Source organism: Camarhynchus parvulus, chromosome 12, assembly GCF_901933205.1.
Source record: "Camarhynchus parvulus chromosome 12, STF_HiC, whole genome shotgun sequence".
Lineage (NCBI taxonomy): Eukaryota > Metazoa > Chordata > Aves > Passeriformes > Thraupidae > Camarhynchus > Camarhynchus parvulus.
The window spans coordinates 18,446,799-18,473,491 of NC_044582.1; the positions used below are offsets into that span (position 1 = coordinate 18,446,799).

Sequence of the window (26,693 nt, forward strand, 5' to 3'; positions counted from 1 at the left end):
CAGCCTTATTGGAGTGGTGTTTTTCAAAGCAGAAATTCAAATGGATCCATTCCCACGGAGCAGCTCCTGCAGGTACTGTGTGCCTGGGATGGAGGGGGTGCAGCTCTTTGAAATGCTGCCTCTGGATCTGGGAAATGCCACAGATTCTTCCCTCTCACCACCTTCTCCTTTCTCCTCACTGTCCTTCCAACCCCAGCCAACCTTCAGGCACATCAAGGCTCTTACAACTGAAAATTGCTCAGGTAAATAATGGAATCAACACCACAGCAAGTGCTGATGCTTGTAGATACACCTAATTCAGCACACAAAGTGGGGAAAAATTATATTTTTAGAAAAGTTCAACCATTATGTCTGAATAACCTGTAGAGGGGAAAAAAACCCAGTATTTTTGTTCTGTATTTTTGCCTTAAACCCACAATGTATTGCAGGGTCAGCATTATTGCAACTTCTCCCACCACAGGAAAAAAAAAAAAAGATAAGAATAAAGCCTTTAAAAACTCAGCACTTTTGTTTTAGGAATTTTTCTGAGCTCTCCCAATAAAGCAGGAGGTTCAGGAGTTCTCCATGGCCAGTACAAGACTGGGTGGTTTGGCTCATCACTGAAGGTCAGACCCACACATCAGCTGGCAGAGGAGATGACCTATGGGTTAAACACAGACTCTTAATGAGACAAAAGCAGGTTAATTAGCAGTTTTCATCAACTCACTTCAATTTATTATAACACGCTGCATTTCAGAAAGGTTAAAATATTTGTCAGTTTTTGAATACAAATGAAAGCCCAGAGTGGCTAAAACAAAGCCATAGATCACATCTAAATCTGAGTTAATGCAATGTGTGTGAGTTTATGGTGTGATTGGACATAAATCATAATTAACAAATTATTCTGCAGTGAGGCCCTGGCACAGGGTGCCCAGAGAAGCTGTGCATGCTCCATCCCTGGAACTCCATTGATTTTGCCAGAATTTGCATTTTACAATTTTTTTTTTTGCCAGAATTTACAGTATTTAATCAATTTGAACTGCAATGCAGCACCTCAACATTCCCACAGAGAAATAGGCTGGGAATGAAAAATGTGCTGTTTTAGAAGAAATCATTTGAATCACTGTGCTGGACAAAAGGCCAGGTTGGACAGGGCTGGGAGCAGAGTGGGATAGTGGAAGGAGATCCCTTCCAACTCAGGATATTCTCTCTTATGCCCAACCCTGGTATTTGAGAGGGGCCATCTCTCAGCTCCTGCAGCTTTGTGTGCCTCTGCAGGGGACTCACCAGGAATTTCAGGTCTGTCTCCTTGAGCTTTTAGCTCTTTGGAGCTGCTCTAGTTGGCAGAAAATGGGACAGTTGCACTGAACATTTTAAGCTGTGCTTAACATTCTCCTCCTTGCTGAAGGAGATTCCTGCCTTCTGAGCCTGCACTAAGGGATGAATTTGGTTTTTATCCCAGAGGAGGGTACAGAGAGCTTGTCCTTCTCTCCAGGCATGCAGTGGGAGGAATTTCCAGGCAGGAGTTCCATGGGAATCCCACAAAGCCTGGGTGAATCAGGGTGATGCTCAAGGGGGAAGCAGTGAAACAGAAAGCTGAGGTTGTTGTAGCAGTAAAAGAGAAAACCTGAGGTTGCTGTAGCTCATGGTGCTGCTGTGGCAGTGGGGAAGGTGTCCCACCTCTCCCCAGCTGTCAGGATTTCAGTGCGATGGGATGGGGGAGATGATGATGATGATGATCGAAACATGACTGGAGATCTCTGCTTCAGGTGGGGATGAAGGAAGCAGCGTGGCAGAATAAAGAAAATGAACTTTCTATCCCTGACATCACTGACTCACAGCAGACTGGCCCGAGGGTGATGTTTTTAACATCAAAGAGACAGAGGGAGTGTTTAGAGAGCACATTTGCTGCGGTAGGAGGAGGAGGAGGTGTGAGAGTGTTGCAGGCAGGAATCTGGGACAGTGTTTGGGGAAATCCCAGCCCTGCTGAGATTTCCTCAGGAGCACTTTTGGAAGCAGGATTTGAGCTGATGGGAGTTGCTCTCCCTGAGCCTGGGTTGCCAACAGGTTATTATCAGAGTTACTATCAGATAATAAAAGCCAGGTGGCACCCAGAGAAAGCCTGGGACAGATCAGGGGGTGTCTGCAGCACTGCTGAATGAAAGGCAGGAGGTGCTTCAGTATCAGGGATTCCTGCCACCTGCTTCTCCTTTTTCTAGTGCAAGGTAATGAGCAATCCCATCAGATCACATGGAGACAGGAGTCTCTTGTCTTTATCCCAAAATACCAATGTTCCTGACTCAGAAGCAGGTGGGCTCTGAAATACATGGAATTTCATCACTGAACTGACCTGCCATGGCTGGGGCTGGCTGGCTTTGTCAGTCACACACACACTTGGAATATGAACTTTGCTTTCATTTGAAGTTTTTAAGCGGGCCATGAAGAACCAATGCAATTGGTAGGGTTTGGCACTGTGTTTTCTTCCAGGTTTGTTGTGAATATATGTGAATGGAGTTTATCTAGGAAATCAGCAGTATTTCAGCAGTGAAAACTTCAGTTCCCATCCTAGGGGCACAGCAAAAATTCTCTGTAAAAATCCATTAGTCCTGGGAGCTAACCTGAGCAGTTGACAAAGAAATCATTCCCTGCAGGAGAGAGCTGTGGTGCTGTTCACAGGGGTCCCAGGACCAGGGAAGAGATGAGAATCTTGACTCCATGTTTCAGAAGGCTGATTTATTATTTTATGATATATATTATATTAAATGACAATGGTATATAAAACTATACTAAAAGAATAGAAGAAAGGATTTCATCAGAAGGCTAGAAAGGAATAGAAAAGAATGATAATAAAATCTTGTGACTGGCCAGAGAGTCTGAGACAGCTGGGCTGTGATTGGCCATTAATTAAAAACAACCAACATGAGACCAATCACAGATGCACCTGTTGCATTCCACAGCAGCAGATAATCATTGTTTACATTTCCTTTCTGAGGCCTCTCAGCTTCTCAGGAGAAAAGATCCTAAGGAAAGGATTTTTCATAAAACCTGCGTGTGACAGAGAGCCACGAGTGGAAGTGTCTGGGAGGAACGTGCAGAGCATGGCACTGGAACCAGGCTGAGAGCAGAGGTGGAGCTGCTGCTCCTCCACTTCCCCGTGTGTGTGTCTTTCTAGGTTGGATCTTGGTCCTGGCCTTGGAATTATTTACATAAGGAAAACTCCTGGCTAATTTGAGGCAAAATGCCACAGAACAGCAGAAATGTCAGGGACACTTTTTAATGATGCTCTGCGGGGAAGATTGATTCAGCAGAGGAGGCGCTGAGGATTTCGAGCCAGTTCTAATGAGGAATGGTCTTGGGGGTTGTAATTTTCGTTTCACCTGTGATCCTGCCTCCCCCCTGCCCCTGCCATCAGCAGCAGGCAGCAAAGCAGGAGCGCAGCCCCCAGAAAGGGAGGTTTGTCTTCTCTCTGTGCCACTAATTAGAATGAGTCACTTCCTTAGGAGGGAGCACAGGGCATCCTGAGCCAATCTCATCTTCGCCAGGAAACAAATGAGACCTGCTTGGCCCAGGGAATTCTGTCTCAGTGTTTGTTTGGTTGGTTCTGCTCTCCCTGCCATGGGGTTTGTTCTCTAATAGGTGTTTGGGCGTCAGGCTCGCTCACGCTGCTGTGAGCAAGGAAAAGTTCATCTTAAATAAAAATATCTGCTGTGCACTGTGGTACAGGGAGACAAAACAGCTCCTAATGAAGGCCTGATCCATTTTACAGGCTGGGCAAATAAGGCAGCAGAGACTTTTAATGACTTGCTCAAGGTCAGACAGAAAGTGAGGAGGAAAACTCATTTTATTCCCAATTACTCCAAGGCTGTGCCCACACTGGAGCAACCTTCCTCTTCATTTGGCACTCTCCCTCCTCTTTTGCTTATCTAATCCTCTTTTTGATGGAATTGTTGAGCTCAGTCGTTCCCATCTGGCTGTGACACCAGGTCCCAGTGTTCAGGGTGGTGTTGGAGAGGCTGGGTCCCTGCTGTGCCCCCCATGGCAGCTGGGACACGTTCCCTGTGGGATCAGAGCTAAAATCACCCCTGCTTCTGCTTTCTGTGCCTCCCTGGTGCCCGGCTCAGCTCCTTGGAACATCCTTGTGCTTTGTTTGGCTGTAACTTGTAGGTACTTCCTGACAACGTGTATTTGCCACGAGTTAAAAGGGAATAGTAAAAAGAAAAACAAACATAGTAGAAAAATAGCAAAACTTGTCCTGGTTTTAGGTGCTCCCCTCCAGTTTTCTTTCCACAATGGCAGGTGGGAGGATGAATGTCTGGGGCTTGATAAATGTCCTGGACACCAAGCCTGGCTTATCCCAAGGCAGGGATGACACAGCCAAGCCTTGATCTGGGTGACATTAAGGATGGTTAAGCTGGGGATCATTCACTGGGAAGCTGGAAAGTCCAGCCAGGGATTTTCTGGCTGCTCCCTAAGTTTGACAGCTCAAGAGGCATCCGCTCCTAATGACTCTTAATTTGGGATTTATTCTGGCACAGCAGCTAATTCCAAACATGTTGGTGCTGATGAGGAGGGTGGGGAACAGGCACAGAATTCATGTGGGAAAGGCCTAAAATGCACACTTGTGCCTTAGAAATGCAAGGGCTGTGGCAGCCACTCTGTAATTCTGCAGTTTGAGTGCCTGGATGTTCTCTTTTTGCTGCTCTGCTGCCTCCTGAAAGCTTTGATTTATGATCATCACTATTAAAAACCTGTAAAAACACCATAAAGGAACCAGCTCCAGAGGGTGAGCTGTTCCAAGGGGCAAAATGTCGTTGGGCACCATGTCCATGGGCTCCAGGGAATTCCATCTGCACAATTCCCCTGGTTTGTGGCACCAGGAGAGCACTGACTGATCCCTGAGTGAGTTGCAATTTATCTCAGATTAGCTGTGATTTCTGCTGTATCTGATTAACCTTCTCCACGAGGTGCTCATCATTTCTGCAATGACAGTAGATTATTCCACACTTGAAAGGACAGATATCAGCTCGTCCCAATCGATGGCCCACAAGAGGTGACACCTTGAATTCCCCAGGTTATCCACAAGGATTGTCACCAGCACTGGATCATTTGTCACACACAGAGCTCTCACTGGAGGCAGCTCTGGAGTGAAGTGGGTTTTATTTCAGTCTGCAGAGCTGGAGGAGGATGTTTGAGGTTCCTGGTGTAATCAGGCTCTGTTGCATCCTGCTGCAAAGAGCAAGAACAAATTTCCCTGAGTGACAGATTTGATTGTCATCTCCAGAGCCCATTACATGTGATTTGCTTTGTGACAATTGTATGGAGAGAGCTTGATTTGATCAGATTGCATTGCACTGGGTAAGATGGAGGTTAAAGTGGAGTGCTGGGGCCTCTCCTCACTCCCTGCACTCTCACTGGAGTGGATGTATTTTCAGATGTTTTGTCTTTGAATTTGCTCTAATGGCACACCCCTCCCCAGCATCCCCCCGTGCAGTTCTATTCTTGATGTGTTTGCAGATTTAAATAACCTTCATTTATTATCCAGCCACCCAGAAATGCAGGTGGGGTGTGCAGAATGCAATCCCCTGAATGCTGCCCATCCCTTCTGGGCACTGGGGGCACCCAGTCCTGCCAGGGACACTCTGCCATCAGCCCTGGAGAGTTTTCCATCTGTGGGAAGCTCTTCAGTGGAGCTGAGGAGGGAACTGCTGCTCTTGGAAGGGAAAAGAGATCACAGGGAGAAACAGCCAAAATCTCCTCTTACAACAACTTTCCCATCCTCATAGAAAATTCCTGACAGTGGGGCTCAGGCTCCTGGTTAAAATAACCCCATGTCCCCACACTGCTGGGGGGGATTTCAGCCAAACAAGATAAGGATCCTCCTTCAGCCGAGCAATTTGAGCATGTCCTCAAGGCCCAGCTCAGCCCAGTGTGCTGCTGAATTGAGTCTGTGCTCTGCCAGGAAAGGTCAGATGTTCCATCCCTGCCTCCCCTAATCCCTGCTGAACACAGGGCCGTGGCTCACTGCAGATCTGTGCTGCCTGATGGCATGGAAAGCTCTAATCACTAATCACAAATGTTTCTAAAATCAGAGCTAAGTGACTTTAGTCCCAGGCCTAAAGTCCCTTTTCAAAACTGATAGTGTCTGCTTTTAATAGGATTATATTTTATTAGGCTGAACTGCCATAGTACACACCAGAGGGTGGAAATGCTGCAGAATCTTCTGTTAAGAATGTGTGTAATAGCTGATTGCAGGGGAAAAAGGGATAAATTGGCATAAAAGCCAAGTGCCTGTTCCTGAAAGCATCCGTGTGACTCATCACAGCTCACAGGTGGGATATTTTAAAGGCCAAATACTGTAAATACTTAACCTTTCCCCCATTGCTTTTTCATCTCAATTTTGGCCATGCTCCATGAAGTACTCAGTCCATTCAGCTGTAATTTGCTCTGCTAATTCCTCTCTGTGTTCAGTCATTCACTGGGCTTTAATCTCTTTAATTCAGAGTTGTGTTTTCCTCTCTCCTGCACTCTTTCCCTCTTTCCCCTCTCTGATGACAGAGCACTCAAAGCTTCCAGAAGTTTCACCAGTCAGGTGTCAGAGGCTTTTGACTTTATGGTCCTGGATGAGTATTTCATTCACAAACAGAAAGAAAAAAAAAATAGAGCACATTTGAGTATTTTCATGTGTTGGACTTTGATTCTTTGGTTGCTCATAGAAACCACATCCTCCATGATTGATTTTTATTATCTGCAGACATGATGTGCCTTGGAATCAATACAATAATGTAAAATGTCATTGCAAATAGAGGACATTGATCTGAGATGCATTTATTAACTCCTGCTGATAAAAGCCAAAATGAATTGGTGAACATGCTGGTATTCAAAAAAAAAAAAGAGTCCCAAATGCTCGAGTTAGAGTTCATCTACAAGAAAAACACATCTTAAAATCTGGTACAGGAAATGGTTTATGCAGATAAGGAGAAATATATCTGGATCTTTAACACTGTAACACTAATCTGAGAGTATCGGGTAATTAGCTGGTTAATCAAACTGGAATTCATTGCTTATCTGCCCAGGTCCTCACAAGGAATATCAGCAGTCAGGAGTTTTTCCAACAGACCTTCCCTGCTCAGGCAGAAGAGGGAATGGGAGAGGGACAGGTACTGCAGACCTCAGAGCAGGCTGAAGTTTGGATTATGATCAGTTTAATGATCTTGGAGCCTTTTACAACCTTAATTACGCCACGATTCTGTAGGATCTTGTACAACATTCCCATTCACTTCCCAGCAGCATGGAATGAAGGCAAGGCTGGAAGAAGAAAGGAAGGAGTAAGTATTTGGAAAATTTCCTTTAGAAGTAGGACAGTCTGAGAGAACTGCTAGTTTGGGGGCTGTGGAGGGCAGTTTTGATTTCTTCAGGGTTTTTATTCTGGACAAATATGTGAAAACCCGAGTATTCCCTCCTGTTCCTTCTCCTTTGACCTCCTCCTGTGTGCTGGGATAGATGTCTAAATAAGCATTTAGGTATTAGCTGCAGCCAGCCTTGGAAATGCTGACATTATCCCTTCTGTGTTTAATCTGCCTCTGAATGCTCAATTGCACCAATTTAACAACAGGAGCTGCATCTCCTGAGCATGTTCCAGTTCAGCCTTTTATTGGAGTCTGACACTCTGTGCTCCTCCAGCAGCCAGGCTGGCACTGCAGGTCCCACTGTCTGCTGAGCACTCATTGGATATCCTCACCTGTAATTGGATATCCTCACCTGCAACTCCATATCCTTACCTGAAACTGAATATCCTTACCTGCAACTGGATATCCTCACCTGCACTTGGATATCCTTACCTGCAACTGTTTCTAATGAAGGCCTGATCCATTTTATTTTATAAGCTGGGCAAATCAGGCAGCAGAGACTTTTATGACTTGCTCAAGGTCAGACAGAAAGTGAGGAGGAAAACTCATTTTATTCCCAATTACTCCAAGTCTGTGCCCACACTGGAGCAACCTTCCTCTTCATTTGGCACTCTTCCTCCTCTTTTGCTTATCTAATCCTCACCTGCCATTGAATATCCTCACCTGCCCTTGGATATCCTTTCCTGTTATTGGATATCCTCACCTTTTATTGGATATCCTTTCCTGTTATTGGATATCCTCACCTGCAGGGCTGGGCTGGATCCATCCCCTGGAGTTGCTCACCCAGCCCCGGGGCTGAGCCAAACTGGGAATAGGATTCTGAGTCCACCTGGTCTGGGAAAACCCCCCTGGTCAGAGGGAATTCTGCTGTGACAGTTCTGGCACACAATCGGTGACACTGTGGCTGGCCTCATTCCAAAGCTGCTCTGACCTATTTTTTAAGGAAAAAAACAGCATTATCTGTGAGTGTCAGCCCCTGCTGAGGTTTGTGTCACTCGTGTGCTGCCACTGCAGCCCCTGTCACGTCCTGCAGAGCTGCAGATGGATGTGACACACAGAGCTGCTTTCCCTAAACAAATCCTCCCTCCCCATGGACACCCCATCCACTGGGGTGGTTCCCTCACAGATTGTGACCCCCAGGCCTCACCCTTGGTGCTGCAGCCTGCGAGGTAGAGCTGGAAATGCATCCCAAAATGCATGCCAGCATCCCAAAAGTGTCGGGAGATGCGCTTGTGGCTGATGATGGGCAGCTGATAAAGGGGAGAAGGGAAGCAGTCACAGCCTTCCCACGGATGGGAGATGCTGCTCAGCTCCCTTTCTTCTAAAGAAGGAAGAAAACTTGGCTAAAATCTCTTGTAGGATGAACCAAATCCATTGAATCAGCCAGACCCGAGTTCTGGCACTGGGCTGGGGAAGCCGAGGGAGGTGAGGCAGGAAAATCGGGATTTCAGGCGGGACTGAAGGAGGTGACACGAGCTGGGGTGACCTCGGTGCCCCCAGCAGGGAGGGCTGGGCACCCAGAGCCGCTGCTGTGGCCAGCAGGGTTTGCTCCAATCCCCCGGAGCTCCTGGGCCGCTCCGAGCCTCTGGACAAACCACGGAAAACTGGGCAGTGTGACCTCTGTCCCACAGAGAGCATCCTCCTGAGAGTGCTGGTGTGGAAGGCAGGCAGGGAAGGAGCTCTGCTGTTCCCGAGCCTTCAGTGACACCTACAGCCTGTCCCTGCCAGTGTCACAGCCAGCGGTGCTCCTGCCACCCCAGCGATGCTCCAGGCCGGGCTCAGGATGGACGGCAGCAGGAATTCCCCAGGGAAAGGTTCCTGCAGCTGCCCAGAGGGATTTGGCTGATGTGTGCACGTGGCACCTGGGGACAGGGGACAGTGGCGAGGAATGGTTGGACTTGGTTTTTTCCAACCTGAATGATTCCAGGATTCCCTGAAACCTGCAGGTGTTTTTGGAAGCACCAGGTGCTCACAGATCCTACAGGAGCTGTGCTGAGCTGCCCTGGCCTCCAGCAAACACCCATTTCTTTAGATAATTTATATAAACCTTCTATTATATTTCTATATTTCTATATTTCTATTCTATACTCTCTCTTGCAGCTTTATATAAACCTATAATGTTCTAACTATAATAACCTACAATATTCTTACTATAGTCTAGAATATAAATATTCCATAAAGAAAATTTAATTAATATTTATATCTAATATATTCTACAATGTAATTGTATAGAATTCTGGAATACAAATTACATACCTGAATTCTATATTCTGGTATCTATTCTATATTCTAAAATTCTATACAATTATATCTTCTATTCTACATATTATATATTATATATAAATATAAAAATTATATTTAAATTATGTATTCTATATATTATATATCTATATATTTATAGCCTTTATATTCTTCATTCCTTTCATGTTTATAAACACCTGAGAAATATTTAATGTATCAATTCATTGATTAATTAATTGTCATAACAGTTGTTCTAAGAGTTCCTCTGCTTGGTCAGAAGTGAACACAAAATACAGACAAATTAAACTTGTCTGAGATAACACAGCCAAGTCCCTGAGGACTTGATCTGAAATCTCTCTAGACAGCAACAAAATCTTTCTCATCACCTCCTGCAGACTTTTGATAAGGATGAAAATCCAGGAACAGCTTTGCATCCCCTGGATTTCCATGAGCAGTCCTGCCCAGTCCATATCTGTGCTGCTGTATCTTTATTATTTTAGCAGAGAATTAAGCAGTTGGGCAATAGGCTCAGGAAGAAGTTGTTGAGATTTTGGTGTCAGGTACCAGAGATTGAATAATGCTGGTATTATTTTAGCATGACAGCTGTGCAGAGTAGATTTTTGGAATAAGCAAAAATATCTATCTCTGTATGATTTTCAGACTTTTGGTCTCATTGTCAAGCAATATTTTTTCTCCCTTTTCATTTCCTCTGAGGCCCTGTAGAAAAAATTGCTGCATTTTTGTCAACAGAAATGGAAGAGAAATGTTAACTTTAGAGGCAGAGGGAATTCACGGGCACAGATGAGGAGCTGGAGTCTGCATAATGTGTCATGGCTCATCTTTCTGTGCCACCCCTGCTCACACTGGGGTGAAAAATAGACAATTAAAGCAGTGCTGGAGGAGCTGTGCAGCTCCAGCTGTGAGAAGGGGGTTAGTCCTGAGCGAGGGTGGAGCTGCTGCCTGTGTCTGACACGGACCCTGCCGCGGCACACGTCCAGGTCTGGGGCTCCCCTTTGGAAATGCCCTGGCTTGGACCCTCCCTTCTGCTTCAGCTCCTGAAATGCCCCTGCCTGACACACAGCAAAGCTTGGGTTCCATGCTGTGGGAGGTTCTGTTGGTATCACTCAGCATTTTCCTTTATTCTTTGTGGGGGCCCCAAGGAAAGGATGTGAGATGTGGAGCCATCCATCAGAGCGTGGCCAGTTCTCAGTAAACACAGTAACAATAATCTCTGCCTGATCTTTGCCTTCCCAGGTATGGCCAGATTAAAAACTCCTGGTTTTACGACAACCTTCTTATTCCAGTTTTGGAGATTTTACATATAATTTAGGAACAACAGAGCAGCTTTTTGATAACCATGGTGAGCAATGTATGTGTGAAACAACTCTTTGAAGTGAGAAGATTCAAGTAAGAGAATCTCTGATAAAAAGTTTTAATTGAGCCTTTCAGATCTGCTGCACTCTTTTCCAGCCTTTTCTTTCCTCCTTCCTCATCAGGATGGTGGCTGGAAGGGGATTCTGGAGGGTTTAATGAAAGTTTTAACCCAACAACTAGAGAAAGGATAAACCCAAAGTTGGAATAATTCACTTGTTGATTTAAGGCCCTTCCTCAGGGATCACTGCTTAGGATCTCTCTCAGCCCTACAATGTCTCTGCTCCTCAGGAGACCAAGAATAATCCTTTGTTTTCCCTTTGTTTGTTGTTTGTAGATCCAACCCGGGTCATGGTGTCCCCTTTCAGCATGGATGTCACAGTTGGAGAAAGCATTGTCCTGCCCTGCCAGGTGTCCCACGACCACTCCCTGGACATTGTGTTCACCTGGTCATTCAATGGGCACCTAATAGACTTTGAGAAAGATGGGGACCACTTTGAAAGGGTTGGAGGGGTAAGTATCAAATCTGACAAGGTGGGTCATGCAGAAAAGGCTGCTAACAGAAGGAACTGGATGAAGGCAGCAAGAAAAAGGAGGGAAGAAATGGAAAACTTTCAGCAGAGGTAGAAAACTGGGAAGGGTTTTGCATGTTGCTCTGAGGGAGGTTTTAGAGAGCAACAGGTCTCAGGCACAGTGACAGCTCACGTTTGCATTTGTCAGGAGTGAAATTTAATGCTGAAAGGAAAAGGAGATGCAATTTCCAAGCCTTGCTCTTATCCCTGAAAAATAAAAATCATTAAAAGATGAACTCACAGATTGATGCACAGGGCTCACAGCAGCAGCCATGGCTTTTTGGGGTGACTGCTCCTGTTGTGACCCACAGAGCTAAAATTACAATCTTTGTTAGTATTCCTCATATTCCTCAGTCCAAAGGCCACAACCACGAGGCTTCCCTGAGATTTTCAATGTATCAAATGCTTTGTGTCTGGAGAGAAACTGAGAGAGGTTCTCAGCATCCACTACATCCAGAAACCTAATTAGTTGTATTCAACAGTTAATCAGACCTGTGCTTGGCGTTTGGAAAACAAATTACTGCTGGTGCGTGATGCAAGATTTCCTCAGAGAGTGCTGCTCTTGTTATCTTTAGCACAAAAGTGCTGGGCAATCAGATTGCTGGCTGGGACACAAAGCCATGAAACTACTGCTGCTATCTCCAAATTTGGGCTGGGCTATCCTTGCAGGAGGGATGGAGGCACAACCTGGGCCTCTGGATGGCAGAGAGGGTAAAAATTGGATATCCAGAGAGAAAAAGGAGCAATCAGAGTGAACCTGTCCTGCATTGTCACATTGTTTTAATGGGAAAAGTGCTTAACAGCCCCCAGCCTTGCTCCTTGGAGGAGCCAGAATTTTAGGGATGCTCCCTCTCCTGCCTTCCAGGCAGGCTCCCATCCTTTCAACAGGCCATGGCTCGTACTGCTGATGTTTTCATCAGCCAGCATAAAGTAAATCCATTAGTCACAGTGTCCTTCATGTGATAATGATGTTTGGGGCTCATTAAAAAGTAATTGTAACCACTTTTCCCTACTTTATCAGCAGGACTCAGCTGGTGATTTGATGATCAGGAGCATCCAGCTGAAGCACGCAGGGAAATACGTCTGCATGGTGCAAACAAGTGTGGACAAGCTCTCAGCTGCTGCAGACCTGATTGTAAGAGGTATTTGAATTTTGCTACTGTTGTTGGTGGTGGTGTAGGATTTAAGTAGAATAACAGTTAGTTTGTCACAGGGTGAAAAATAGATTTTTGTGATTTTTAGAATGGGGGCATGGGGTCCCAGGATGGAGGAATTTGAGCGCGCCTTGTCCTTTTTCCTTCTTCTTCCTAGCCTCCATGTTCTGGGTGATGGTGGCACTTTTAGATTGGTTTAGAGTAGAAGCTGACTGTCTAACATAGATGATAGGTATTGGGAAGTTATGGTAAATAATGTACACATAGTTTTTAGTCTAAAAAGATAACAGCACCCTGAGGGCAGGCAGTGTGCCTGAACACAACCTGCCAGGCAGACCTCAGCGGGTCAGAGAAAGAATGTTACAAATAAGAAATAATAAACAACCTTGAGAACGAGAACAGAAAAATCCTGACTCCTTCTTTGGCTGGGCTGGGGAAAAAAGAAGCTTGTACATATCTCAGGGTCACTGTGACCAGCAGAGATTCTAAGACAGGAGGGGAAGGTGAACCCAGCGCTTCCTCCTCCAGTCGCTCGGGAAGGTGAACCCGGCTCTTCCTCCTCCAGTAGCCACTCAATTCTCCTGCACCCCCAGGTCCCCCGGGCCCCCCCGAGGCTGTGACCATCGAGGAGGTGACAGACAGCACGGCCCAGCTGTCCTGGAGGCCGGGGGCAGACAACCACAGCCCCGTCACCATGTACGTGGTGCAGGCGCGCACGCCCTTCTCGGTGGGCTGGCAGGCAGTGAGCACAGGTAAGGCAGCCTGGGGGACACACCTGGGGGAACCCACCCAGGGGGAACCACCCCAGGGGCTGCAGGGAGGGACAGCTTGGGCGAGGAGGATTGTCACCGTGATATTTCCTGAAAAATCCCCTTGCTAGGATTTTTCTCCTGAGAAACTCAGAAAAGAAATGTAACCAATAGTTATTAATAATAACAATAATTATAACAATATTAATATAAACAATAATTAATTATAAACAATACTATAATTATCTGATTGCTTGGAATGTGAACTGGAGGTTGCTTAGCAACAGGTGCATCTTTGGTTCCATGTGAATTGTTTTTAATTAATGGACAATCACAGTCAGCTCTGTCGGACTCTGAGTCTGTCACGGGTTTTTATTATTCTTCTTGTCCAGCCTTCTGATGTCTCCTTTCTCTTTCTTTAGCATAGTTTTAGTATATAATTTCTTTTAATATGATATAATATCATAATATAAAAATCAGCCTTCTGGGAATTTGGAGTCAGATTCTCATCTCTCACCTCGTCCTGGGGACCCTCCAAACAACACAACAGAGGATAGCTGGATTTTTATTTATTTTTATTTATTTAGTTCATATTAGGTGTTGTGTTTGAGTCTGATTGGCTAATGATCTCTCAAAACTCAGTTTATTGGTTGGTAATGGTTAGGGTATATGTTTATCAAACTTTTCTCTTTTTAAATACTTTATCTTTTTTTTTCACAGATTCTCACAGGATAGACTTTTCATTTTTATAGCTGTAAATTTCATAAGAATAGATTGTTTCTATTTCTAATTTTTCTTTGTTCCGTTTCTATTTCTATTGTTTCTTTCTATTCTTTCATAATAATAGATTGTTATATAAACTGATTTTCATTTTCATAATTTTTTTCTTAAGGGAATAAGTAGATTTTCACTGTTAGAGAATTCTATTCTTATGAAAGCTGTCAGGTTTCTCACAGGAACTTATCAGGCTAGCTATTAGCTCAGCTGAAGTAATAAAGCCTGATTTTACAAGGCCTTTCTTTTATAAGATTTTTACCTATATGTAACACCTCAGCTCCCACCCAGGGCTGCTTTGGCCAGCTCTGGGCCCTGGTGTGAAAAGCAATTTCCCTGGCTGCAGAGCACTGCTCTTATTAAGTAGTTTCAGGTTTGGCAACCCAAAGATTTAGGGTGCAGTCAGTGCCGTTACTCACCCATTTTTCTCATGAATGTTTAAGGGAAAACAGAATGAATTCCTATCTCTTGTTGCCATGCTGGAGATATACAACAGTAATTGTGGTCTATAAAGACATCCCTCAGGGACAGACAGTGTCATCCAGCTTGTCTTTAAGGAGAATTATTTTCCTGATAGAGGGAAAAATCCCATGATGTGATTGCTCATTCCGTCAGAGGTTAATTTTGTTCCAGTAACCATTAAACAGAGACAACAGTGTGTTTCAAAAAGAGGAAAATAAAGACCCTCCAAACCTGTTGTCGTGACACTTTGTTTCCAAACTGTGGCAATTTTGGAGAAACTCTTTAATTGCAGGAATTTCTGGGCTAAAAGCACAGGAGTTTAATGCTGCCTCTTTCTCTTCTTTGCGGTTGGCAAAATGTTAGAAAGATGAGAGAAAATTTACCAGTCCTTCTTGGTACTTATGCTAAGCCCTCACCTCTAAGGAAATGAGATTTCCCCATGCCTTTCTCCCAGCAGTATTTTAATATTGATATTTAATGTCCTTGCACCCCAGCTCCAGAGATCATCAATGGCAGGATGTTCACAGCCACGGTGCTGGGGCTGAACCCCTGGCTGGAGCACAAGTTCACTTCTTTGCAGCTGGCAAAATGTTAGAAAGATGAGAGAAAATTCATCAATCCTTTTCGCTACTTATGTTAAGCCCTCACCTCTAAGGAACTAAGATTTCCCTGTGCCTTTTTCCCAGCAGTATTTTAATATTTAATGTCCTTGCACCCCAGTTCCAGAGGTCATCGACGGCCGGACGTTCACGGCCACGGTGGTGGGGCTGAACCCCTGGGTGGAGTACGAGTTCAGGGTGGTGGCTGCCAACCTCATCGGCATCGGGGAGCCCAGCAGCCCCTCTGAGAAGAGAAGGACTGAGGAGGCTCGTAAGTGGGGCTGGGCACAGGGGCTGAGGGTGAAATCTTTGTGCAATAAATGCCAAGAGATCCCTTGGTTGTGGGTGTAGGAGCGTCGGGGGTAGGACGGTGGGGATGGACGGAGAGCAGAGACCTCTGCAGCCAAGTCCTGGAACTTGGGGTTTATTGCAAAGGGCCTGGGTGGAGCTGCCAGCCACAGCTCAGAGCAGTAAAGAGAAGTAAAGAGAGTGGCAAAGAGGATGAGAGAGAGAGAGAGTAAAACAGGGTAAGAGGGTAAGAGAGCGAAGTTCCCGTTACAATACAATAAATCTTCTTCTGTGTTCAATATTCTAACTCTCACTAACCAATCTACAAATACAGATTTCCACACAGCCTATAAGAATCATTACATTACCATACTGTGCTACATTTTAAACCCTAAAAACTCCTCTTTGGGCCCCTTCTGCCAAGCCAGCAGGGTCTGCTCTGACCCTTGGGCCTGTCTGCAAGCAGAGGGTGTTGTTCCATCAAAAGGGGATCACCTTCAGCTGGCCACACCATTGTTTTCCAGTTGTTCAGTAACTGAGGGATCTCAAAGCTTGCTTTCATTGCAATCTCACTTATAGTTTCCATGTTTTCAAAATCTTTTGCCAGGCAATCATATTTATAAGGCTTTCCTGTTTCATCTTCCCCAAAAGTGGGGAAGCCCTGGCAGGTGGCTCCTCTGTTCCACAGAAGAACTGAATATGAAACAGGAAAATAAATAAAAGACCTTTTTTAATGGAGGACAAATGTTTAAACTGAACAATTAGAGACTGAATACACAAGTTAATTGACATACTTTTAATACACTATTGTTGACATACTTTTAATGTGCTGTTTGCCATGGCAAATTAGTCATTTTAACAGTTCCTGGCCCCAGCAGGGGAAGGCCAGCAGTGTCCTGCTGCTGCACAGCTCCACTCCATCTCCATGTGGGTTTTGGGTTGCAAAGCTGTCACATCCATCTTCTGCATTTATCTTTTTGCAGTCCCTGAGGTGACCCCAGCTAATGTCAGTGGAGGTGGAGGCAGCAAGTCTGAGCTGGTCATTACCTGGGAGGTGAGTCTCACCCCAGACCCCCCCGAGCCTTCTGTGGGTTTCAGAGGGTTGGCAGTAAAAGAGCCCAGATTGCGTGATAAAAACAGCCCAGCTGGTCAGAGGGAGCTAAAGGACAGGCCAACCCCAGTCCCAGGGAAATGAGGAGCACAATTTGCCACCAGCTCAGCTCCCCCTGACTCCCAGCACATCCACAAGGCAAAATGTGGATGGCCAGGAGCCACCCAAAAGATAAAACAGGCTTGGAACATCCTGAGCTGGTGGGGAATTTGGGGAATTGCTGTGCTGGCTCCCAGCTTCCTCCCTCCTCCTCCTCCTCCCTGGGATATGAGGCAGCAAACAGCTGAGAGCCAGCACAAGGCATGCTGGCTTTCATTGCTGCTGATGGCAGACAGTGAGAGGAGATGCAGAGAAGAGAAATGTTTAATATTCCTTAAGGCAGACAGGGTTAGAACTTTAGTCATTTGTCTGCTCATATTTTCGTGTTGTGATGCGATGCAGCTGGCATATTTCTCCTAATAATGAACTCCACTAGACATGCTAACGCTTCCATTTAGCACTATTTCTGACCAAGCTGGCAGAATGAATCGCCAGAGATATTTCTGAGGTTATTAAAAACCTATAAATGGGTTTTTGTCCTCACCACACAGCTCAATGTGCTAAATTTCCTCCTCTGTTGGACTAATTAGTTACGCCGTGTCTCCTAAAGATACTGCGATATGTTTCAAAAACACACATGGCCAGAACATCAGCCATTGGTTCGAGATGTAATTTGAGCAAAATATCATTTGTGTTTTGATAGAAGAGTGGTTTTACTCTTTTAAATGTCCACAGGCTTTTTCTTTATGTGAGCTTTCCAACACAGAGTAGGATGCAGTCACCAGCAGTAACCCGTGCTGAAGCTCCATGGACATCTCAGGGAGGGTGGCCCATAATTATGGATTGTTTTACTACTGGAACCTTTGGGTTTAGTGCAGCTTTTTAGGGGGCTGCAAGCCTCAGAGTAGGAAGTGTCAGTGTGTCCAGGGTTTGTGCTTTGGGGCTTCATGTGTGATCCCAAAGGCATGAGAGCAGCTGCATGTGTGTTGGGAAAGCAGGAACTGTGTCCTTGCTTCACCCCAGCAAACTTCAGCCTCTCCAGAAAGCCTAAAATTACATCAGCAATGGAGGCCCCATCTAGGCAGGGAGGGAAGGGAAATTAGCTTTAGGAGAAGGGTCTTCGGGAGGTGCTGCATCCTCTTTCATGGAGCAGAAAGGCTCCGGTGCAGGCAGGATGGGGTGAGTTCAGGTTGGATGTGATGTAGGACCTCCTGCACCTCCATCTCCCGTGCTGTGTACAGAATCACAGAAAGCCAGAATTACTGAATCCCAGAATCACAGAATTACCAAATGACAGAATCCCAGAATTACAGAATTATAGAATTACTGAATCCCAGAATCCCAGAATTACTGAATCCCAGAATTACAGAATTACCAAATCCTGGAATGATTGAATCCCAGAATTACAAAATCCCAGATTCACAGAATTACCGAATCCCAGAATCACACAATCCCAGAATCCCAAAATCACACAATCCCAGAATTACAGAATTACGAAATCACAGAATTACTGAATCCCAGAATCCCAGAATTACAAAATCCCAGATTCACAGAATTACCGAATCCCAGAATCACACAATCTCAGAATCCCAGAATTACCAAATCCCAGAATCACAGAATTATAGAATCCCAGATTCACAGAAACACCGAATCCCAGAATTAACTAGTTTGGAGAAGACCTCTGAGATCCCCAAGTCCAACCTAGGAACGAAGAGCACCCAGAGGAATCCGCGGGTGCCGCTGGGGCGGTCAGCGTGTGCTGAAGCCGCCGTTTGTCCCACAGACAGTGCCCGAGGAGCTGCAGAACGGGGGCGGCTTTGGCTACGTGGTGGCATTCCGGCCCCTGGGCACGGTCAGCTGGATGCAGACGGTGGTGGCCTCGCCCGACGCCGCGCGCTACGTGTTCCGCAACGAGAGCCTGCCGCCCTTCTCGCCCTACGAGGTCAAGGTGGGCGTCTACAACAACAAGGGGGAAGGCTCCTTCAGCCCCGTCACCGTCGTCTACTCGGCAGAGGAAGGTAGAGATGAGCCCTCCCCACCTCCTCTTCCTCCCCTCCATGTGTTGGTTTTCGTAGTTTTTACAGAGAGGGGGAATTGAGAGGCATTTTAAAAGATTTTATTTTATTGTCAGTTTTGATAAGGGTGAGATATAAGAGATGTAAAAACCTAACGCTAGTCTATTAGAAGCTAACCTATTTCTTGGTTACAATACTTTATAAATGCTTTTCAGCCTGTTGGCTTTTGCCTCACTGTCACAGACATGTTTTATGAAAAATCCGTTCATTAGTATTTTTTCTCCTGTGAAGCTGAGAAACCTCAGAGGAAAAGAAAAGCAGTAATTATCTGCTGCTGTGGAATGCAACAGGTGCATCTTTGATTGGTCTCATGTTGTTGTGTTTACTTGATGAACAATCACAGTCCAGCTGTCTCAGACTCTCTGGTCAGTCACAAGATTTTATCATTCCTTTCCATTCCCTTCCTTTCCTAGCCTTCTGATGAAATCCTTTCTTCTATTCCTTTAGTATAGTTTTAATATATCATTTTCTTTTAATATAATATATATCATAAAATAATAAATCAGCCTTCTGAAGCATGGAGTCAAGATTCTCATCTCTTCCCTCATCCTGGGACTGCTGTGAACACCACCACACCACACCAAGGCTGCTATTACTTCTAATACTAATCACCTAAATTTTTACTCCACGTGGTTTTGCTATAATGCATCTTTCACCATTCTAATTCTCTAAAATATTTGGTCTTTTTGCAAAGCCATATTTTGAAACTTGTTGAAACTTGGTTTTAGTTTAATCTGTCTCTCAACAATGTTATCTCTATTCTATGGTCTACCTAAGTCAGCACACCTTACCTCAGTGTTTGCATACAGATGTACAAGACAGTGTAAACTTTCTATCAAGTTTTAAAAATTCTTTACAAATCCATTTCTCACACCCATGCTGTAGGGTCTTGTTTGAGTAAAGCAGACAGGACTCAGTTTCTTCATGCAGGAAAGCCAGAGCTTTATTGCACAGTTCATATTTTTATGGGATTACCAGAAGGCACTGTGTTAGACCTAACAATTGGCTGACAATACACTGACACTCAGGTCATTGGTTGGTAAATGGTATTTTGCGTATCTATCAAACTTCTTTATTTTTTATTAGTTTACATATTTTTTCCACTGATTCTCTTGGGACAGGTTTTTTGTCTACGCAGGTGCAAATGGTTCCCTTGTTATAGGTTCTTATGTTAACTGCTTCTCATTCCTTTAATTCTTTCTTATGGGAACTAGCAGGGTAACTGCACCTAGCCAAAGTAGCAGGCCTAAACCACGATTTTAGAAGGCCTTTCTTTAATAATATCTTTACTTGTATTTAACAGGGTCTGAAAGGGTTTGGTTTCCACCTTGACACATCCTTTGATACCTCAGCCTTGATCTGATTTATAATAAATAGCGAACCGTGATTAATTCTTTTCAATAGTCATTAAAATAACATTAATCATAATGAAATCTTTTGATATTAATGGGAAAGTAATATGTAATCTGGGAAGAATTCTATGGAGATTTAGTATGAATTAATGTCCACTGATTAGAAAACTGTTCCCACTTGTCCTAATTACAGTACATGGTATCCTGGGTTGAATTTAGTAATGACATCTTATTATTTCTGAGAGAGCACAGCCTGACAGGCCATCGGTTTGAAACGTGGACATTTGTTTGCTTCCTGCCTTGTGCAATGAGGAAAATAAATCCCCTGTTATTTGGGACTAATTGAACATAGAATTGAAAAGTCTCACTTCTATTTTTAACTGCCCAGAGCCAACGAGAGCCCCAACCACTGTTTTGGCCAGAAGCATTTCTGCCTCAGACGTTGAAGTCTCCTGGGCTCCCCCGTGGGAGAACCAGCACAAAGGAAGAATTCAGGGATATGAGGTATGGGAAATAATGCAGGATCCTTTCAGCAGCCAGCCTTGAGGGGACACAGCGATGTCCTCGTGCTGCTCCTCTTGCCATGGGTGTGCTCCTGAAGTGGATTTGCTTCTCTTTGCTTCTGGTGCACAGAGATTTCTCTCACAAGGTTAAAAGTTCCACCTTTTTCTCCCAAGGTTAAAAATTCCACCATTCTCTCACATGGTTAAAAATTCCACCGTTCTTTCACATGGTTAAAAATTCCACCATTCTCTCACAAGGTTAAAAGTTCCACCTTTCTCTCACATGGTTAAAAATTCTACCATTTTTTCACATGGTTGAAAATTCCACTGTTCTCTGGCAAGGTTAAAAGTTCCACCTTTCTGAGTGGGACCTGGCTGGAAGTGCAGCCCTCCCTGCAGGTGCTGCCATGGCCAGGCTCGGGAGGGAGCGCTGCAGCCGGGCTGGTCCCCAGCAGGGCCAGGGATGGTGGCAGGGAGCAGGAGCTGTCCCTGGGAGCACATCTGGGGTGGTGACAGGGACAGGGGGTGCTGCCAGCCCCTCTGGGGCCGGGCACTGCCACAGCCCTGCTCTGCCCCCAGGTGCGCTGCTGGCGGCACGACGAGAAGGAGGAAAACGCCAAAAGGATCCGCACGGTGGGGAACCAAACATCCACAAAAGTCAGCAACCTGAGGGGCAATGCCCTCTACCACCTGGCAGTCAGGGCCTACAACACGGCTGGCACCGGCCCCTCCAGCGCCGCTGTCAACGTCACCACCAAAAAGCCACGTGAGTGCTGGCAGGGATGGATGCCCTGGCGGGGTCCAGGCTCTGCTCCCCTCTCTCATTTCCCAGCTCTCTTGAGCCTGAAGGAGCTGTCAGACTTCTCCTTGCCAGGCTTTTGTGCAGATTTACCAGGCTCAGCCTTTTTATTTCATTTTTTTCGTGAGGTTCTTCCCAGTGTTAAGTAAGCAGAGCATGCAAAACCGAAATCACAGCTGTGCAGGCAAATTAAATATTTATCTCAGTGTTCAAGAGGGCTTTTTTCCTCTGGTCTCAGGCATGTTGAGCAACTGACTGAATCCCTTTTTCATTTAAAGCCCCGTGTCGTGTCACACCTCCCGTGACCTGGAGGACACAGATCAGTGGAGCAGCTCGTTAGCTTTCCACAGGGACAGGGCTCTGGGCAGGCTCAGCTGTGCTGCTGGAAGCCCCACTGGCACTGGAAGGAATCCAGCTGGGCATTGATTCTCCTCAGTAACGTGGTGCTGTCTGGTTTTTGGTGCAGCACCGAGTCAGCCCCCCGGGAACATCGTGTGGAATTCATCCGACTCCAAGATCATCCTGAACTGGGACCAGGTGAAAGCCTTGGACAACGAGTCAGAAGTGAGAGGCTACAAAGTGAGTATTCCCATGGTACATTCATGATTTCCCAGGTCAGATCTGGGGCATTCTTCCAAAACCAGAGCCATGCCTGTGTATGTGAGCACATTTTTCCTGCAGCTCCCACCTGCAGAACTTCACTCCTGCCTTCCATGGAAACTCCCCAAAGGCTGTAGTTGGCTCCTTAATTGCAGATAAATAAAATGCGTTTTTAATAGCTCCCATTTCCTTCAGAAAGCCAAGCCAAGAGGAAAAGAAAGAGAATCCTCATTAGAAGCAGTTTTAATAGGACATAATTTAACTAGAGAGAAACCTTGGGAAGAATTCAGCTCCGCCACCTTCCACAAGGGTTTCATTTAGCCCAAAAAGATGTTGCCCTGGGGTTGGAGTTGTGCAAACATTTCCCACCAGAGCCTGAGCCAGTGAAGGACCTGGCCATGCTCCATGTTTTATTCCCAATCTGGAATGCCAGCAGCTTGGTGAGCCTGTGCCAGCTCCCCTCAGTTCCTGCACCAACTTTTAAGTGTCTTGGGTGCTCTGTATGGGCTCATCAAAAATAAGTAACTCCTCAGGGTTTTTAGTCCAAACCTCAGATGAACCTCAGCAATCTGGACCAGCTTTTCATTACATATTTTAGGTTTGAAATGCAAATTAAGGAGTTGGTTGAAAGAGGGAGAGAGAGACTCATCACCCTGGAAAAGCATCTAGAGAGTTTCTAAAACCTTCTCCTGTAACTTACTGTAAGGGTAGCACAACCACATGGATTTATTTCCTGAATCATAGCAAAACATTGCCTATTTTTCTTCTTTTTGCCTAGAAATCTTGTATTTTATGACACAATTTATGATATAAATTAGTACAACTCCCACAGCTCAGAAGGTCATTCACAAAAGTCATTTATTCTGGGAAACCATTGGTGGCACTGTATCAAATACCCCAACTCAGTTTCCAGAAGCAGCATAATAAGGAGTTTCTGACCTCTATAAAGAAGTTGTTACTTCTCTAAGGGTTTATTTTAGCTTGACCAAGGTAAAGGTTTCTAGGAGGGGCTCCACCAGGTACCAGTGTTGTGTTGAGTGCTGCTGATCAGCATCCTCCTGCCAGTGTCACCCCCTGCCCAGGCACTGCCACCTCTGTGCTGGTGTCCCCAGCAAATCCCACATGTCCCCTGTGTCACCAGACCATTCCTGAGCATGAGGAGCAGGAAAAGGGCAGCAGCACCTCTGGACACCCTGAGGTGGGCAGCTCTGAGCACAATGGGCAGCTCTGCCCTTTCTGCCTCCTGTTGTCTCTCCCTTGGCCGCAGGTTTTGTACAGGTGGAACAGGGAGAGCAGCACGTCTGTCATAGAAACAAATAAAACCTCAGTGGAGCTGTCCCTGCCCTTTGATGAGGATTACATCATCGAGATCAAACCCTTCAGTGACGGCGGCGACGGCAGCAGCAGCGAGCAAATCCGAATCCCAAAGATATCCAGTAAGGATGGGGGAAAGGGTTCTGTGCCACAGGGTCCCACCAGCAGATATTCCACTCCCTAATTCTAATTGCATCCCAAAAGCAAGATTCAGCCATAAGAAACGCCATCCTAAGTAGTTCTGTTTGTATTTAAGGTTTCCAGACTCTTTCCCCTCTCAGTTCTGTGTGTTAAATGTTTTGTTTCACTGCAATTCGCTATAACCAAATACAGCATGCAGGGGCTTCTAAATCTATAAGGCTCCTGTACAGCCATATCCCATTGTGTGCTGGATGCATAAATATTTATTTAGGGAAATGAGGTGGTGTAGAAGAACAAACACAAGGAGTATTTTATTACACAACATGGCTTTTGCAAAATCTCCATGTTCCATCTTCCATTAATAATGTCCCGCTTTATAAGCTGCATTAAATCAGGAGCCTCTGCAATGCAGGAATATGGCATTAAAATCACAGCAATGTTAAAAAAAAACCCTGGGTGAGAGCAGAGTTCTTCCCAGCATGGCTGTGTAAACCATGCAGAGGAATTTAATCAGCAGCACAGGAGAGGGGAGATGGAACACGCCAGCTCCCATTTGGCTCCAGACCAGGGGTCACAGAGCAGGTACATGGCTCCTCCAGGATGTGAGGCACAAGGAACAGCTGGAATATGGTGCAATTGTGAAAAAACACCAAATAATGATAAACAGGCAGCATGTGAAATAGTAGAACTGTGAGAGGAGCCTCAGCACAACAGGGGCAGGAATTGAAAAGAAACCAAAAATTCAGTTGGAGAGGTGACCACAAAGAGGAGGAGAGGGGCTGTGCTTTATCCCAGGAAAAGGGAATTTAAACCTTGGGGGAGGTGGGTTAAGGAAGAGTTCAGGGATTGTTCTCTGCTCACCTCTGGCTCCTTTCCCCCTCTCCCCTCTCAGATGCCTACGCCAGAGGCTCAGGCTCATCGACCTCCAGCGCCTGCACCCTGTCAGCCCTCAGCACAATCATGATCTCCCTCACAGCCCGCTCCAGTTTATGACAACAATGACATCGAGGACTTCTTCTTTATAATATAAGCAACATTTAGCTAGTTGTTTTGGAGACACCCAGTACTAAGTAATATTGTGGTTTGAGTACATCTTACTACTGGAAAAAAAAAATGTTTATGCTTCTTTAGGAATGGCATTATACAGTACTTCCTCAAAGCAAATATAGCTTTGTCTGAAGTTTCCTTGGAAACTCTGCAATGCACTGAAAACATCTGTAATACGATGTTACCAAAGCAGTTTACATATGTCCTTATATGCATATTTTTTATTATATATTTAGTGTTTTATAGAATTTTTTAAAGTTAACATATGATGTAGATATTAATTTTTTTCCTCTGCTATAAAATGCTACGGACGACATTATCACAAAAATATTGTTTGGGATTTTTTCCTTTTACGACGGAGAGTTCCAAGTTGTTCTTGGCAAATTGGCTGGAGTTGACTGTACAGTTTTACAGGGCAGAACTGCTCCAGACCCGGATTGTAACAGGCTGAGTTTCACTGGCAGTTCCAGCGACTCCTGTGTTGAACCCAGGGCTTCTCTCACACGTTTCATCCAAAGCTCTGAGCAGGACAAACTTGAAACACTCAGAACAGCAGGATTTTGGAAAACCACGTGGTTTTTGGTTGGTTGTGGACTACAGGACACGTAGCCAATATTGCAGCATCGTGCAGCGAGGAGGGCTGTGAAATTGCTTTGCCTTGATCATAATTAGCATCAAATTGGGTGGAGAAAAGAAGATCCTGCAGAGCTGTGACATCTGTGGTGACACAACGGGACGGCCACCGGCCTTGTGTTGGGTGCACGCCCAGCTCAACCCTTGGAGATGTATTCCAAGGAAATTCCTCACGTTTGGGGATTAAGTCCAAGGAAATCAGACAGCTGCTCTGGGCTCGTTCTTGGGGACACAACTGCTCATCCTTGGTAACTCCACTCTCCAGACAACACTTGGGAACCTGACCTGGAGCAGGAGCGGTGCTGCCCCAGCTCCAGGTTATCCATGGAAAAGTGGGAATCTCCCAGAGATCCCTGCTGGAAGTTTGCCTTTCCTTAGAAACTCCTCCCAGACGCCTGGAAGCAGAACAGAGTCACACCAGAAAACGACAATATCCACACTGGAATAATTCTTCTCAAGAGAAGGACTGTTTGCTACTACGGGGAATTTTGTAAGTTCAGACGGGATAACGCTGGAAAAGGCAATGGAATTTTCTATACAATTTTCAACTTTCAATGCGCTGCAGTGGTATTTTTTTTTCTCCTGATAGCTTGAATTTGCCTGTAACTTGTCTCTTTTGCTTACAAAATAATACAGTTAACTTTTAGACCTTCTAAATATATTTATTCAGTAACTCATAATCAGGATTCCACTTGTGTAAAAGTCAGGGTTGTTGACCAGAGAAATATTGTCAGTATTTCAAGCTGTGTTCCTTTCTTAGTTTGATATGGTTACTTCTATGTAAAAAAAAAATAAAATAAGAAAAACCTTAAAAAAAATCCACAAAACCAAGAAAAATGAAATAATAAAAAAAAAAAAGCTTCTGTAGTTTTCTCCCCGGTGTAAATGATATTTATCAGTGATCTAGCAGATGTAATCTTTTTTTAAAGGTATTGGTAATAAATATTCTGTCATTTGTAAAGATACCTGTCTTCCAGGAGCATTTTTCCTCCACTTTTTGTTCAGCCCAGTGAGAAATTTCCCCTCAGAGCCTGCTGAGACTGTTACTGATGTGAAGATTCAAGAGTTGGTTTTAATCAAAACTTTGTGAAGGCAGAAAAAAAAATTATTTCTACACCTCTGGTCTAATTCTGCTTCCAAAACTGACCAAAGAACATGAGCAGGTGGATTTTGGGTTTGTTTTGTAGAACTGTGAGCTATGCAAGCTCATGGGGATGGTGTTGTTGGAGCATCTCTGACCCTGTGGCTGGAGCAAAGCCCTTTCAGGCACTGCCTCCACTTATCCTGGGGATTCCTGAGGATTTTGGGAGCATGGCTTGAAACCACTCAATCCACCAAGCCACATTTCCAATCCTTTCAGGGCAGGAGCTGAACGGGGCTCTGCCTTCCAGAGGAGCAACACTGCACCTGTGGGCCTGCTCGGGGACCTCAACCTCCGCCATGGACCTGTGACATGCTGTCAATCAAGCCCAGAGCCACGCCTC

The 26,693-nt window shown here is 45.2% G+C and overlaps 1 protein-coding gene across 4 annotated transcripts in view; it reads left to right on the forward strand.

Annotated features, from left to right (window-relative positions):
• The window catches only part of CNTN4 (contactin 4), a 267,122-nt gene extending 240,950 nt beyond the window's left edge, over positions 1–26,172 (forward strand). For 3 of the 4 annotated variants that reach the window (XM_030956815.1, XM_030956814.1, XM_030956816.1), the window contains 11 exons: positions 11,335–11,510; positions 12,591–12,711; positions 13,317–13,475; positions 15,429–15,578; positions 16,579–16,649; positions 18,529–18,763; positions 20,561–20,676; positions 21,255–21,441; positions 21,941–22,053; positions 23,342–23,510; positions 24,422–26,172. In XM_030956815.1, the coding sequence (XP_030812675.1) occupies positions 11,335–11,510; positions 12,591–12,711; positions 13,317–13,475; positions 15,429–15,578; positions 16,579–16,649; positions 18,529–18,763; positions 20,561–20,676; positions 21,255–21,441; positions 21,941–22,053; positions 23,342–23,510; positions 24,422–24,522 (1,598 nt within the window). In that variant the 3' untranslated portion in view covers positions 24,523–26,172. The remainder of the gene's footprint in view (positions 1–11,334; positions 11,511–12,590; positions 12,712–13,316; positions 13,476–15,428; positions 15,579–16,578; positions 16,650–18,528; positions 18,764–20,560; positions 20,677–21,254; positions 21,442–21,940; positions 22,054–23,341; positions 23,511–24,421) is intronic. The other variant, XM_030956817.1, reaches the window with a different exon arrangement.
• Positions 26,173–26,693: the final 521 nt, after the last annotated feature.